This window comes from Lissotriton helveticus, chromosome 11 (genome assembly GCF_964261635.1).
Source record: "Lissotriton helveticus chromosome 11, aLisHel1.1, whole genome shotgun sequence".
Taxonomy (NCBI): domain Eukaryota; kingdom Metazoa; phylum Chordata; class Amphibia; order Caudata; family Salamandridae; genus Lissotriton; species Lissotriton helveticus.
Genome location: NC_136072.1, coordinates 1,076,971,549 through 1,076,987,938, shown reverse-complemented (window position 1 = coordinate 1,076,987,938; position 16,390 = coordinate 1,076,971,549). Strand labels below are relative to the sequence as shown.

At 48.8% G+C, this 16,390-nt stretch overlaps 1 protein-coding gene across 1 annotated transcript in view; it reads right to left on the bottom strand.

The window, feature by feature from the left end:
* The window catches only part of TMEM233 (transmembrane protein 233), a 265,203-nt gene extending 254,486 nt beyond the window's left edge, over positions 1–10,717 (bottom strand). The window contains exon 1 of the mRNA XM_078667649.1: positions 10,412–10,717. Coding sequence (XP_078523775.1) covers positions 10,412–10,591 — 180 coding nt within the window. The 5' untranslated portion in view covers positions 10,592–10,717. The remainder of the gene's footprint in view (positions 1–10,411) is intronic.
* Positions 10,718–16,390: the final 5,673 nt, after the last annotated feature.

Sequence of the window (16,390 nt, the reverse complement as noted above, 5' to 3'; positions counted from 1 at the left end):
CGATGATGTACTCGATCCCAAGCTCCCTGTGTGATGCCAATATCGGGGAGCTTTGGGGAAGACCCAAAATGTACTTAATAAACACATTTTCGGTGATCTGGAGCTGGTCGATGCGGCCGTAACCCCAGATTTCCGCTCCATAGGTAGCCACACTGTGGCATTTAGCGTAATATATGGATAGCAGGTCAGACGGGGCAGGTTTGCCGAGTTTCCTCGAAAAAGATTTTAGAGCTGAGGTGGCTCGGCGAAAATGGAGATTCCTCGCCTCCACTGCCTTATTCCAATTCATCTTGTCATCTACTAGAATACCCAGGTATGGGTACACCGAAGTTTTGTCCAGTCTATGGTTGCTGATGGAAATGGGTTTTGAAACTTTCGTCCTGGGGCCAATATTCATTGCAAACGTCTTTTTGGTGTTAACTTTAAGGCCAAGAGAGTCCATGAAAGATACATACTTATCAAGCTGAAGCTGGAGTTCGTTCAAAGTCCGTGCTATAATGACTGAATCGTCAGCATATAAGAGGGTAGGAATCGGGCGATGGTTTATCTGTGGTAGGTCCTGGCTCCCTCCCAACATCACCTGTTCGAGCCCATTTGTGTAAAGGTTGAACAGGAAGGGAGCCAGTACACAGCCCTGCCTTACTCCTCTCGTTATCTGAAAAGAGCGCGATAATTCTCCACTGGTGCCAAATCGGACTCGACCTTCTGCATTTGTATAAAGTTCTCTTAAAAACGTTAGTAGTGGGGGGTCCACACCAAGGTCCGCTAGGATTTCCCAGAGCTTCGCGTGCTGTACACAGTCAAATGCCGCGCTTAAATCTACGTATACAAGGAAGATGTTTCCACCCTTGGCACGGACATATTTGTCAGTCAGGAGTACAAGATTGAGGGCCTGCTCCACAGTCCCAAGCCCCTTCTGGAACCCATATTGCAAGTCAGTTATGATTTTGTTCGCCCGGGCCCAAGATTGTAACCGGTCCAGGAGTAAGCGACCCGCAATTTTACCCATGGAGTCCAGGAGGGAGATGGGTCTGTAACAAGATGGATCGTTACGGTCACCTTTCTTGAAAATGGGTAACAATATTGAGGTAGACCATGAGTGGAAGAGGCCCGTGGATGCTACTGCTGACATAACCCGTGTGATTATTTTAGACCAGTAATCTACGTCATATAGAAACAGATCCATTGGGACTCCGTCCGGGCCAGGGGCCTTTCCACTTTTGGAGGCCTTGACTGCTTTTATAACTTCATTTAGAGAAAAATGAATATTGATAGGATAAGTCGTGATTTTCACCGGATCAGCTTCTTGACCTCGATTGTTTTGAATGACAGTTTTTGGCGTTCCAAATATTTTTGAAAAATGGGAGACCCACTCCTCTTCTGAGATCGCCACATCGAGATGGTTTGGGTCATTGCTGTTGGCCAAGAAGGGTGATCTAACAGTCTGCCAGAATACGGTGCTGTTTTTGCTTAGAGCACTTTCACGTAGGCGCAGCCATAGATCGTGTTTGATCTGCTTCTTGCGATCCTGGCGGACGATGTTGTAGTGTTTCCTCAGTTGGGAGACTTCCTGTGGATCCCTTGGTTGTTTGCGAAGGGCTTCTTTAAGGGCGGTGAGAGCTTTTCGGCAAGAGATGTCAAACCATCTCTCCGAAGGGAGCTTGGGCTTGTTGTTTGACTTAACAAATAGCTTGTCTCTAACCACTTGCTGTATGTTTTGAAAGGAATCAATAAGTGACTCGGGTGAAGTCTCAGAAGACATACATTTTTGAAGCCAAGGTTGAGCGCTTACAAGGATTCTCTGCATTGTCTCTACTGGATCGATTTTTGCCCATTTGATTGAATACCCATTCTGTTTATGCATGGAAATCAGGTGTTGGTCGAGAGTGACGGACTTAGTAGGGTGCAGGCCGGTTTGTTTCATGATAATTGACACAGAAAGTGGGTAATGGTCGCTTATTGGATTAAGTCCGACCTCGTATTTCGTTATTTCCCCTTTGTGACAATTCGAGGCCATTATATAGTCAATAGTTGTGGAGCAGCCTCGCCCATGGAAAGTGGGTAGAAAATCCTGCTGTGGAACAACTAATTCATTAACGAAATCCATGTCTAACGAGAAAAGCAGTTCGTTTAGTTTATTGCCGCATGGTGTGTGCACAAAGTGGGGTATCGAGTTCCCTGAGTCATCTAGTAGCCCGCATGTCCCAGTTTTGTGCTTGGGGCACAGCGCGAGATTGAAGTCACCCCCCCAAATAAAATAAATTGAGATTTTACTATTCTCGTTTTGAATAGTGGTTAGGTATGCGCCTATTTCCTCTAGGTATAGGCAACATTCCAGGGTGCCTGAATTATTATAATAGTTAATAATTATGTGGGTTCTTTCCTTGGTTGATATTAACTGGATAATTTGGTAAGTGGGTGACTCCTTTAATAGCTTGACTCTAGCGGGGAGAGTGTTAGCAATATAGGTCGTAAGCCCCCCCTTTGGCCTACCCATGTTTCCTGGTACTGCTGTAGTGAAAAGGGTTTTATATCCCGCCAGATGTAATGGGGCAGTGCACCAGGTTTCTTGCAAGCACAGTATTTGGTGAGGCTTCACTGTGTCTAGCCATGGTAAAGATGTTATTTTTGACGTCAGGCCGGCAATGTTCCAGAAAATGATGGAAACGGTCAAGTTTTCAGAGACCGTCGTGGGACACAGTGAATCTGCCCGGTGGACAGTGGCCTCAGATGTTAATGGTTGTCGTAGACTGGCCTGCGGGGATCCGACTGGAGCACTGATAGGAGCAGTTAATTGGTAGCACTGACCGTAGGGATTTATTGCTTCTGATGACGAAATAAAAGGAGAAAGTGTTTTTATAGCATTAAATGGAGAGTGTGACGTTTCTCGATGTGTCTCTTTGCGATTATCAGTAGAGGACTCTGGAAGTACTGAGTTTTGTGTGAAATTGACTGATTGTGTTATTTTGTCAGATCTTATAACTCTCGGGCTACTCTCTGGTGGTCAATCGACCGTCTCCAGACAGTCGAAACGATTTTGCATTGGAATTCCCTGCCAGCTCTCATAGGTTGGGCAGGGTCTTTCGTGCCAGTAGTGCCTTGGTCGTTCTCTCGGACGTTCCCTCGGGCCGCTCCAGGCTGAGCGATCTCGTGAGTACTCCACGTAGTTCCATGGTATTTGGTTCCATGGTTCTGTGGGGAATTGGTGCCAAGACCATGGTGGAGTGTTGCGGTTCTGTCTCACTGGAGGGTAGAAATAGGAGAGATGCCGAGCATCAATCCCCCCTTTCTTTTCCAGAGAGGGCCATGCGCAGATATAGTCCACCACAGAAGGATCTTTACATGTTACTACAATACAGTCTCCTCGTAGTGATTTAGTTGTTTTACCTACCCAGGCCACCCTACGGACTGTGTTGATACCCCCAGATAGATGGGACTCAAGAGGTCTATTGACACTTAGCCACTGCATGACCTTGTTTTTAAGGGACCATGCAGTTTCCGGGGTGTCGTCAGTTAGTTCTGGGACGCCTGTGAGAACTATCGTGTAGGGGGTAGCCTCCGGCGGCAAATGGACCGGACGGCTAGTTGCTGGCATTTTTTGTTTATCAGAATTTTTAGGAGGAGGTTGAGAGGCCGCGGGTTTCACAGCGGTTGGTGCTGGATTTTTTTCCAGGTGGATTCTGGAGGTATCATTAGTTGGAAATAAACCTGGAGTATTGTTAGTAGACATTGGAGTATTATCCCGCTGCTGCCTGGAGACAGCCGGGGTTTTATTCGACTGGATTAGGGGCACTTTGGATGGAGGGTTCTGGTTTGGGACATTTTGCGTGCAGTTTTTTTGTGCTACGGGTACTGGATTGATGCGTGCATCAGCTTTGTGGGATTGTACTTGGGGTCGTTGTTTTGACGGCTGTGGTGGATTCCGTTGACCCCTTGTTTCGATGCGCGTACTAGTGTCGAGGAGAGTAGCAGAGATTATGTTAAGCTGAGCTTCTAAATTCCTGATGGTAAGTTGAATGGGTTTTAGGTGCTGGAACAAAAGATCTTTGATGGTAGTGAGAACCTGTGAAGTGATTTTACAGGTTTTACAAAGGTGGTCGCTAGGCTCATTTAGTGTTGTCTGATAAGGTATGGATACTGTGGGGAGTAAAGTACTTTGTGAAGTTGTATTAGTCAGTTGAATTATATCATGGTCGACGGGCTGGGCCGCGGTTATTTCCCCAGCTGGCGGGATAAGTCGTTTGGGGATTGCTCCTTCCCTTATGCCTTGCTGGGACGGGTTGGCGGTCGTCAGCGATTCATCCTGTGTGTGACAAATCGCCAAATCAGGGGTTACTTCCAGATCCTCCGAGTTAAAAGATGGATCTGACTCGGACTGGGTTACAGAGAGATTTACTGTGGATGGAACAGTGATTGTGTCTGACGTTAGTAAAGACAGTGGGAGAGAACAGTTATGAATAGTAGGATGAATGGGAGAGGTGGCGTTTGCAATAGGACCTAGTGAGGAGCGTTTAGCGTTCGCAATCATGAGGTCTAGAGACACTCTCTTTTCCATTAGTGCAATGCTCTGGTTTATTTTTTCGTGAGCCCGCGAAATAAAAAGGTCAATGGGACCCGTTATTTGGGCTACCTCTTGTGCGTGCTTAGATTTGGCCTTAGTGTTGCTCCTAGTTTTAGCTGGCATGCTGGCAACTTACTTTAGTACCGTAGGTGAAAGAGGGATGGCCCGGTCCGGTCCCTATCGGGCACTAACGGGCCCGCCCTTTGGCCCGGGCTTCGCCCCGGGCTCCGACCCGCGCGCGTCCCGCGATGCGCGTGGTGGGTAAAAGTTATGTAGTTCCGCGTGGAGGGAGGGCGTGGCACTGGGAGGGGGCGCGGCACTCACGGGAAGAGGACCAGCTGCAGGTGGTGAATGCTGGTCCTCGCAGTCCCGGGGCCGGCGCCTCTCCCTCCTCTGCGGCCACAGCAGCAACCGAGTCCTTGGTGATTTCAAAAGCGGCAACAGCGCTGGGTACAGGCTACTCCAGTAGCGCGGTCAAGGGGAAAACACTTCTCCGGATTTGCGAGCGGCACCCGCGAAGCGGGGGCCGCGAGTAGTTGAGCACTTTCTGCAGGGCGTGGCACTGGGAGGGGGCGCGGCACTCACGGGAAGAGGACCAGCTGCAGGTGGTGAATGCTGGTCCTCGCAGTCCCGGGGCCGGCGCCTCTCCCTCCTCTGCGGCCACAGCAGCAACCGAGTCCTTGGTGATTTCAAAAGCGGCAACAGCGCTGGGTACAGGCTACTCCAGTAGCGCGGTCAAGGGGAAAACACTTCTCCGGATTTGCGAGCGGCACCCGCGAAGCGGGGGCCGCGAGTAGTTGAGCACTTTCTGCAGGGCGTGGCACTGGGAGGGGGCGCGGCACTCACGGGAAGAGGACCAGCTGCAGGTGGTGAATGCTGGTCCTCGCAGTCCCGGGGCCGGCGCCTCTCCCTCCTCTGCGGCCACAGCAGCAACCGAGTCCTTGGTGATTTCAAAAGCGGCAACAGCGCTGGGTACAGGCTACTCCAGTAGCGCGGTCAAGGGGAAAACACTTCTCCGGATTTGCGAGCGGCACCCGCGAAGCGGGGGCCGCGAGTAGTTGAGCACTTTCTGCAGGGCGTGGCACTGGGAGGGGGCGCGGCACTCACGGGAAGAGGACCAGCTGCAGGTGGTGAATGCTGGTCCTCGCAGTCCCGGGGCCGGCGCCTCTCCCTCCTCTGCGGCCACAGCAGCAACCGAGTCCTTGGTGATTTCAAAGGCGGCAACAGCGCTGGGTACAGGCTACTCCAGTAGCGCGGTCAAGGGGAAAACACTTCTCCGGATTTGCGAGCGGCACCCGCGAAGCGGGGGCCGCGAGTAGTTGAGCACTTTCTGCAGGGCGTGGCACTGGGAGGGGGCGCGGCACTCACGGGAAGAGGACCAGCTGCAGGTGGTGAATGCTGGTCCTCGCAGTCCCGGGGCCGGCGCCTCTCCCTCCTCTGCGGCCACAGCAGCAACCGAGTCCTTGGTGATTTCAAAAGCGGCAACAGCGCTGGGTACAGGCTACTCCAGTAGCGCGGTCAAGGGGAAAACACTTCTCCGGATTTGCGAGCGGCCATTAGAGCTTAGAATTAGGAATTACAACTAGGACCAGAGAAGCAGCTAGCAGCACTACCTACAGGACTTAGAATGAGGCATTACCAACAGGGCCCAGAGAAGCAGCTAGACCTAATGAATAACAGAAAAGCTCACCCTAAGACTAGAAATCCAGCTGCCAAGCCCTAGACCACTGGCAGACAGTGGAAAAACACTGAAACAAACTATCAGAAGCACAGAGAAGCAGGCCTGGTGATTATTTTTCAATTTTTAATGAGAAGCCATCTTGTTATCTGTGCCGAGATTAGGAAACCTGTCTTACCTTATAGCAAACACCCTTTGTTTACATGCTGCTGGGCCAGGGCTGGGCCTCCTCCCCTACAGCTGGAGGAGAGAGGACTGGGATGCTGAGACTGGGCAGGGAGAAAAGAAGAGAGTGGACTAAAGAGGTGGGGGAGCAACAGGCAGGAGCAAGAAGAGGGGCCAGGCAGATACGCTTCTCTGCAGTTAGTACATAATGCAGCAGCTCGCTCCATCAGTGGGCTCTCCAGATGTGAGCCATCACCCCGACTTGACGCACCGTAAATGTACCCATCTGTAGCACTATACTTTTTAGTATCATTTTTGGCACCAACAGACATGCCACATGAATGTTCCTGGTTTGCTGTCTGCTGATGGCACACCCCAGAAAGAGCTCCAGGGTCAAGGGTCAACTCACCTTTACCCCTCCCCGCCACACCCTTAATATGCCTACATGTAGAAGCACTACACAGATTTCTCTATGTACACTGCCAGATGCTACCGCTCCCTCCCCCCTTAGCACTGAAATGTATTATTTGGCTATACGAGAAAGTCACAAAACTAGGGGGCTTATTTACAAGCCTTGTGCGCAGCTGGAACGTCACTTTCTGTGACATTCCGGTGGCACACAGTGCTTAGCCACATCTACAAGGCCATGTTTAGCCACCCTGAAGAGCATTTCAGGCCTTGTAGATATGGAGTGAGGCACTGCAGCACAAGTTGCTGGGTTGCCTCATACTAAGATGGGCAGGCGTGCCATGTGTGTTATGCTGGGAATGCATTAAAAGCCTACGACTCCCCAGGTGAGGTGTAGGGGAGGCATAACGAGGAAAAATAACATTATTTCTCCTTGTTTTTTCCTTTCAGCAGCATACATAGAAAGAGGAATACACCTCCAATGATTATTTTTATGCAGGACGGCGACGCTTCCTGCTCAAAACCAATCATGCCAACAACACAGACACCCTTGCACCACGGTGGAAGGTTACATGCGTAGATGCACGGCTGCTAATTGTGCACCGCGCTGACTGAAAGGACAGGAATTCACTGTATCTTGTAACTACAGTGCATTCATTCGTGACCTTTCAAATTGGCCTAGGGCAGTGCAGCAAAATAACTTGCAGCGTTGCCTTATGCCAATTCTTTGTAAATATGCCCCCAGGTTGTTTTACCGGTTGTATATCACAATACTGAGGACACAAATATTGTACCACAAAGTATCTTAGCCTGTCAAAATATCACGAAGGCGAGTACACACTGCAGTGTGTAATGCACTGTTCGAAACTCCGCACCCAGGTACAAGGAAGGTCCACGGATGTGTAGTTAAGAATAACACATCGATACTTATCAAGATGTACTCACCGTCATGCTATTTTTTAGGTCGTCGAGATTCTGGCCACAGTATTTTATAATGTCACAAAATTTGAAATTCGATATTTGGGTGAGTAATATACCTGTTCGACCAACATTTTTTGGGGCATTGGATGTTTTACTCTATATTGAGGGGTTTTTCTTATTATTTTTTTAGACTTATTCTGCTTGGTGTGTTACCAAGGAAATTCTACAAAGTGTTTTTGCAAACAAATATCGTGATACAGCATAACCAGGGTCAGTGCGATCATGCGTTTCTGCTGCCGCCACATGACGAAGTAGTTCCCCCCTCTGCACTGCATGCCATAAACCATATGCTGCATATCAGGGTGATGTCAATTTAAATGATTTCTAGTTCAAATGGGACACAAGTGGCATGTTTCCAAGAAGCAATGCTCCCTTCTTGCGCAGTGACCCTATTCCGAATCTGCATGTATTGAGAAGGCGCGTGCCAGCAAACCTGAGAGCCGTTCAGAGCACGGATGGTGTTCCCTGAATTGATGGGCAAATGGCCCCTTGTCACCCCGCCCGGGGACTCCTCTCGGCACTGGTCGCGGTGTCTTCTTTCTCACCGCAGTCATCCTCTGCCTTGGCACACACGACCCACTTTCACAACTGGCACCTGAAGCATTTCTTGCTATTAGCCCACTTAAACATCCCCCTCGTGGCTCCCGGAGACCTTGCAGCCACTGAGCTCTGGGACACGTCCATTTCTCACACTTGGCACGTGCCCTATCCTTCTAGCCCCTGGTGCAAACCCCCTTTCGCCTCTGACATACACAATCCGTCACACGCATTCATCACACTCCCTTGACGCGCCGCGGGCTGTGCCCTCTGACCCCCAGAGCACAACCATATTAAACCCCTGGCACACACAATCCTACTCAAGTCTGAGACACACTTTTTACTCCAAGCGCACGCAGATCTTTCTCGCCTGTGGAACGCACTTATCCTACGGCCCCTGTGCCCCGGCGCACACGCCCTCACTCCTGGAGCCACGCTCTTACACCCTAGCACATGCGTGGCGCGAAGGGCTTCTCACCCTGGCGCCACGCTCTTATACCCAGCACGTAGGCAAACTCCCAGGCGTGGCGCGCAGCACTTCTCACCCTGACTGCGCGCGCTCCTATATAAGCAAACTCACAGGCTGGTGCGCAGCACTTGTTACCCTGGCGCGCACGCCCTGATACACCGGCACATACAGTCATTATCAGATGCCGCTCAAGAATCAGCAGTTCCCTGCATCTTGGCAGGCTGGGACTCTCAGCCCCTTTCATCCTCCCTACCCCTCCATGCAGACGCTCTTAACGTTTGCGCACACAGGGCCTCATTTATGAAAGCCTTGCGCCACCGGTGCGTCACTTTTTTCCATGTTAAAAGTGACGCACCGGCGGCGCAAGGCCTTCATAAATAAGGCCCACAGTGCTTTTATATCATTCGTGGCGCGATATTTTTCACCATCTGTTTTACAGTTCTTTACAGCACGCCACTTAGAGCTCTCTCCCACTAGCCCCCGGCTGCTCCCCCCCCCCCCACCAACGGCTCATGCGGTCCATATGATTTTGACACGGGCACGCACGCCGCTGCAGCGCGCAGTGCAGAGGGCCACACCTCTGAGCCCTTTAAGCCTATGGATTTCTGTGACATTTGGGAGTCTCGGGACCCCTTCGGAGTCCCATTCTGCAGGGACCTACCACTCTATGTTACTCCGCTGGCACCCAAGCACACGGTCACTTGTACAAGGGTCATCTTTCTTCAACGATGTGCGTTTTGCCCGTGGGTGGCACGGGCAGGCCTTCTAACCCAAGGACTACACACCCTGGCATCTCCTTTGGCTTTCCTTTGACGCGCAGCCAGTGTCCTCCCTGGGCACGCAGACCCGTAGCCCCGCCAGCTGGGCAAACACATTGCAATTCCCCCTGGTACACACACTAGCGTCTCTACTAATCGCCAATCCAGCCACCATCGACACACATATGCACTTATCACATCAGATACAAACAACACGCGTGTCTTCCCTGGCACAAGTAGAACTCCTGGCCCTTGGCATGCGCCCAGGCACATGCCAGGAATTCACTCCTCGCCCCGGGGCCACGCGCCCCTCAGTCGCCCACGTGCGCCCCTCTGTCGCTCCGCGCACGCACGCCCCATGCCTACCCTGGCACGCACGCCCCTCTGCCAGCCTCGCCCCGCACACTTCAGATGTCTGTGGCTCTCAGCTCTCTCGTGGGTTGGGCAGGCGTGGCTGGCACTGAGCTGGGGAGCCGAGGATTGAAGCAACTCGAGCTGTCCGAGTGACCATCTGACATTCCCATTAGGAGTCCTGCCAGTCACGAGCGCGGACCGTCCACCCTGCGAACGGCTCCCCTTTCAGCCCGGAGACCGCCTTTAGCAACATTTTTACGCATAATATATCTAGCAAGAGTCCTTTTCAGCCCATTAATGTGTCCAAATGCGCTAAAGATGCTACAAAAAGTTCTGCGTCGCTCTTTGAGGCTAAACGCGGAAGTCTCAACTCTGCCACAAAAATACACCTGTTCATTCTCACTTTAGTTCCTGCGTTTGTATAACGGTAAAAGGAAATAATAAACGGACAATTCACAATAAACATCACAACGGGCGGTCAAAGAGCGCCCCTCACTCACCATGATCGAGAAGACGAAGGCCACGATATTGATGGGGTAGGCTGGGCAAAAGCAGCTGAAAATGGTGAGGAAAAGGTAGTTGTTGGGCTGCGGGGGCTGCGAGATTTCATCGTCGACGTTGGTCTCCCGGCTGGTCTCGAGGGTCCGCTTGAGGTCCGAGTTGGAGGTGGGTTGAGACATAGAAAGGCCTGGAGGGCTGGGTGAGTGCGGTCCAAAGCGGTGCAGTCACTGAGTCCGCGCGCTGCTTGGCTGGGGCTCCGCGAGCTGCTCTGAAATCCAAGTCGGTGGCTCAGGGGAGACATTACCTCATCTCTCCTCCTCCTCGCCAGTCAGAGCAGCAGGAAGACGAGCAGAACTGGGCGCCAAGTGAGCGTGGAGAGGGGCCAGGTGGGCGCTGTGGGCTCGAAGGCGAGGATGGAGCGCTGTGGGAGAGGGTTGCTCCACTGGGAGTTCAGGAGATATCCAGGTGACCTATGAAAGTCTGGTGGGACTGGGGCAGAAGCAGCCTACATTGGACAGAGCCCCACTGCCACTGCCCCACCCTACAAGACTTCCAAAATCACACAAATGCCAGGCATAGTGGAAGTGACATCACACGCCCTTTGACCCCTGGTGACAGCACAGTGTTCACCCCTTGTCTCACCCATATAGTCTAAAAAGACTCATATTTGAGGCTCCGAGGCTGAGACAGGGGTAGCAAGGGCAGTGCCAGCTGTACCAATGGGCAGGCCAAACACAGCACCAGTGACCAATGGTGAGCCCTGACTGACCGCCATAGCGGTGGCCTGCTTGGTACTTGCTTCTGTTGGTGTGAGGTGCTGCAGGACTGGCGCTACACACCAGAAAGCCTGAGAAAGAGGAGGACGCTTGAAGAGCGCCGTGGGTGCCTACATGGCCACAAGATGCTTGGATTTGAGAAGACCTCAGAGCTTAGACACTTTAGGGGTTGTGCTCCATGGAACCTGGGGTTGGAGGGCTCAGTCAACCATGTTCCCTGTGACGCCTCATGGCCTCACTTAAAGTCCTGCCCAAAAAGTTCTGTTGGGGCATTTTCCGCAGTGCCCATGATCCTGGTGGCATCGTGTTGAGACAGGAGGAGTATTCCAGATGTGACCATTGGCCACTGAAAGGGCTCGCTTCAGCACCTAATGGATATAAAGGGTGTGGGAGTGAAGGGCTGAGGTGGTGCCTAGGCTAAAGGTGGGCACATAACAATAGACTTTGTCCCTCAAGTAGTTGGAAACTGTTGGGAGGAAGGCTGCATGCTCATGGCTGCCATTCTGAAAACGACTGTGTGGGAGAGGAGGGCAGGAAGTGACTTCAAGTCCTGGAGAATAGGACTGGTTTGTTTCTGCCACTGCATAAAACTCCAACTTGGAAGCACATGGTTTGACCTTAGTAATCCCGCACCCTTCAATAACAGTTCAGTTCAGTTCAAAACGTCTTTATTTCGAAATTTCTTCATAAAAGACAACAATAAAATATATACAGGATGCAGCATAGTAGATGTTAAAAATACAAGTCATTCATTTACACGTTAAAAATACAATTAAATTCTATCGAAAGACGTTTCATGGATCGATAACATTTTGTTTTACAAATCAATCATAAGACATGGTGACATAATACAATTGGTTCCTACAATTGACTCGTTTTTCATTTTTCTCCAAGTAGATACCTGGCTCTGATGATCCAAGCCCATCCAAGGAATTTCGCCATACCTATGGACACCCACTCTGCACTATTAGATCTTAACACTACCAAAGCTTCCTCACACACCCGTAGATTAATCCTTCTGCAAATGGGTTGAAGCCATTTGCGACGGGGTGCGGAGTAGGCTGGACATGGGAAGAGGAGGTGGCCAACAGATTCTTTTAGCTCACTACACCAGGGACAAAACATGGATGATTGGTTACGCCAATTGTTTGTAAACACCCTTACTGGTAATGTGCCAACTCTAAATTGGTGGTAAAGTTTCCTATCTGCACTTTTAGTGATATTGTCCCAGTAAGTCTCAGTATGTGGGACCACTTTGTGGAGCAAAAAGAGACCAGTCAAACTGGATGTCTGCGAGAGCAAAACAAAGTCCTCCTTTACAGTTGTCCAGAAGAGTAATTTGAATTCCGTTTTCGACGGGAATACCTGATTTCCCGGATTTGACCACTGTAAATGTAGACCCATTTTATAAAGTGTGGCCTTCACAGTCTTAAACCAAGGTAGGTTACCTGACCCCAATATCGATCTGACATCCAGAATCTCATTGGCAAACATGGAGAGTTCTGGTGTGGACCAAATACGTCTCCACAGGGCTACCATCCTATAACTAGCCTGATTTTTAATGGAGTGGCAGCCCATATCTAACATAAGGGGAAGTGACGGTGTTGATTGTGGGAGTCCTACCAAGCTACGGAAGAACTTATTTTGGATTTTATCTAAGGGGGCACGGTCAACACTACGCCATAAATCCGAGCCATAGAGGATGGCTGAGCTAATTTTTGCGTTATAGATTTTAAGTGCTGGCAAGACCCTTTTGGTTTGGGAGCATCGCTGTTCTTTAACTAAGCATCCTGATAGACGGGCAAATTTTAAGCAAAGTGCCTCGATCTGCTCCTTCCAGCGCAGCCTATAGTCTATAACCACCCCTAAGTAGGTCATCTCCCCTACTTGCTCCAAAATAGTACCATTCATCGTAACATGACCCCTTAATGGTTTGTTCTTGGTCAGGACCATAAATTTGGTTTTCGATACATTAATTTCGAGGTCATTTATATTACAAAACTGCACAAATTTGTTTATTGCAGTCTGAAGTCCCACCTGTGTTTTTGCCAAGATCAAAGTGTCATCGGCAAAAATTAGGAGGGGAAACTTAGTCCCACCCAAAGCTGGCGCATCGGTCGAGGTAGTTGCTAGAAACTGCACTACTTGGTATATAAAAAGTAAAAACAAAGTAAGTGCCAAGACACACCCTTGTCTTACACCACGAGTCACTGGGAAGGACTCAGTCACCTGACCCTGACTACCCCATCTAACTCTGGCAAAATTTTGGTCATGCAGCCTAATGGTTAGTTCGAGGAGTTCCGGTGGCATTCCCATTTGCCTAAAGGCCATCCACATCTTCTCTCTGGGGACCAAGTTGAACGCGGATTTGAGGTCCACGAACGCTGCGTATATGGCGCCCTCACCTAAATACACTGTCTTCCAATAAATCAGAGTAAATCTTAGCACTTGGTCGACAGTGCTTGTACATGCCCTGAAGCCAGCTTGCATTGGGGACAGGATATTTTCTTCGTTCATCCAAGTCTGTATTCTACCCAACAGCATTCTAGCTATAACTTTCTGCAGGGCATCTATAAGGCTTATTGGGCGATAGTTCCCTGGAATGGTCTTATCGCCTTTTTTAAATACAGGAAGGATTTCGGCCCCTTTCCAGGAGTCGGGTACCCTGGCACCTCTGGCGATGGCATTAGCCAGAGTAGTTATATAGGGAACCCAATTGTCCAAATCATATTTAAAGAGATCCGCTGGAACGCAGTCCATGCCAGGTGCTTTACCAGCTTGGACCAACCTTAGTGCATTCACCGTCTCAATTTCATTAAAAACTAGGGGCCCACTAATTGCTTCCGGACAGAGTAACAGGTTACACACCTCTGCATTATTACTTCCCATCGCCATGCCGCAGAACTGGGAAGAGAAATACTCAACCCAGTCTTCAGCAGGGACATGGTTTGCTGGGGTTTGCATGTCTCTCGACCCTCCCCACTTCAATACCTGCCAAAATTTAATCTAGTTTGTGGACATGCTGGCCTCGTAAAGTTCCAGCCAGCGAAGATCATCCCATGAGGTCTTTGCACGCTTTAAAACCTTCTTTTATTTCAGCCTTTCCTCTTGGATATCCACAGTTACTCTAGTTTTAATAGCAGCAATCAGGGCGCTATGGGCATTACGGCAGGTTTTATCGTACCAATTGGCTCCTGAGGATTTTCCACCAGTTTTCACTACAAAGCCAGGTTTTGAAAAGAGGGTTTTTAGTTTAACAAAAAGAGACTCATGGATTGTACTAATTTGCTCCAGTGACCCCATTTCATCAACTATTAACGTTGTTTTTGTAACCGCCTCCGACACCTCTTGAGAAATTTTATCAATGGTGGCTGGGGCATCCAAAATCCTACACCATCGAACCCTACGACAGTCGTTAGTGAGGACAGTCTCGGCTGTAATACAGTTTGTTGCGTTTTTCCTAAACAAATCACCGTCAATTTTCATATTAATTGCCAAGGGGTTGTGATCACTTTCTGGTCTCCTAATGATTTCCATATCCCCTAATAGTGTCCAAAAATCCATTTTGATTAAAAATAATCGATACGACTAGAACTATAGCCGTTATCAAAAGTAGCTTTTCCAGCTAAATCAGATTTTGACCTTCCGTTTGCTGCCCTTAAACCCCACTCCAAACAAAAACCAAGCCACTGCAATACGGCCTCAGTAACCTTTTTGACTGGTTCTATGGCAAGGCTGGGGATATTCCATAACTCATCTACCTCACCGTAACAACCGTCATCCAAACAGGACAGTGGTTCAAACGTACAGTTTAAATCCCCTGCCACTGTTACACACCTGTCTGTGCCAATCGTATTCATTAGGATGTCTAGGTCCTCTATTATTGCAGGGCTCTTTCCTCCAGGTAGTCCCCTTGCATAAATATTAATTATATACAGGTCCTCAAAGTTTGCTCTACTAAGTTTTAGTCCCATAATGTCAGCATTTGGGGAAAACAACATGAGGGGCTTATAGCATAGCGATTGTCTATTCCAAACAACTAGCCCACCTGACGGTCGTCCCTTTATCCCCTTAAGGGCAGGTTTTAGATAACCTAAACGAAAAACTGGCTCAGTTGACCAACTTTCTTGAAATATTAGGATATCATATTGCTCTATGAAATCCCCCCATTCAGCCCCTTCCAGTTTCCCTTTCAACCCCGCAATATTCCATGAGGCTATCTTGAGAAAATGTGCCTGAACAGCTGGTTCGTTTGCAATAGAGGTGGTGTGCCCCCTGCTACTCTCTTCTAATGAAAGGTTATTTTCGCTACCATCTACCAGATCAATACCCGGAGGGCCCTCTCCTTCTATTTCCCCTAGTAAAACTTTTGCAACATTGCTTGAGCTTTGGGTGCTTCTATCCGGATGTATGACGTTACAACGCATACTTTTACAACGACTACTATTACAACGCATTTTTTACAACGCAAAAACTTTTACAACGCATACAATTACAACGCAGGATTTTACAACGCAAGTACCTTTACAACGCATACCATTACAACGTAAATATTGGTAAGTATATAATTTTTTTTTAATATAAATTAATTTAAATTATTAAAATATAATTAAATGTAATGTAATTTTATTTAATTAATTTAATTTAAAAATAACTTTAATTTATTTTTACAAATTAACCCTGTACCCCAAAAACTGAAAACTGACCCTGAACCCTAAAAATACCCCTTTACCCAAAAACTGAAAACTGACCCTGAACCCTAAAAATACCCCTGTACCCAAAAACTGAAAACTGACCCTGAACCCTAAAAATACCCCTTTACCCAAAAACTGAAAACTGACCCTGAACCCTAAAAATACCCCTTTACCCAAAAACTGAAAACTGACCCTGAACCCTAAAAATACCCCTTTACCCAAAAACTGAAAACTGACCCTGAACCCTAAAAATACCCCTTTACCCAAAAAACCCAAAACTTACCCTGAACCCTAAAAATACCCCATACCCAAAAACACAAACATATAATATTTTTAAAAAAATTATATACTTACCAATACTTACGTTGTAATGGTATGCGTTGTAAAAGTACTAGCGTTGTAAAATCCTGCGTTGTAATGGTATGCGTTGTAAAAGTTTTTGCGTTGTAAAAATTTCGTTGTAATGGTAGTTCGTTGTAAAAGTTGCGTTGTAAAGGTTGTTTCCCCT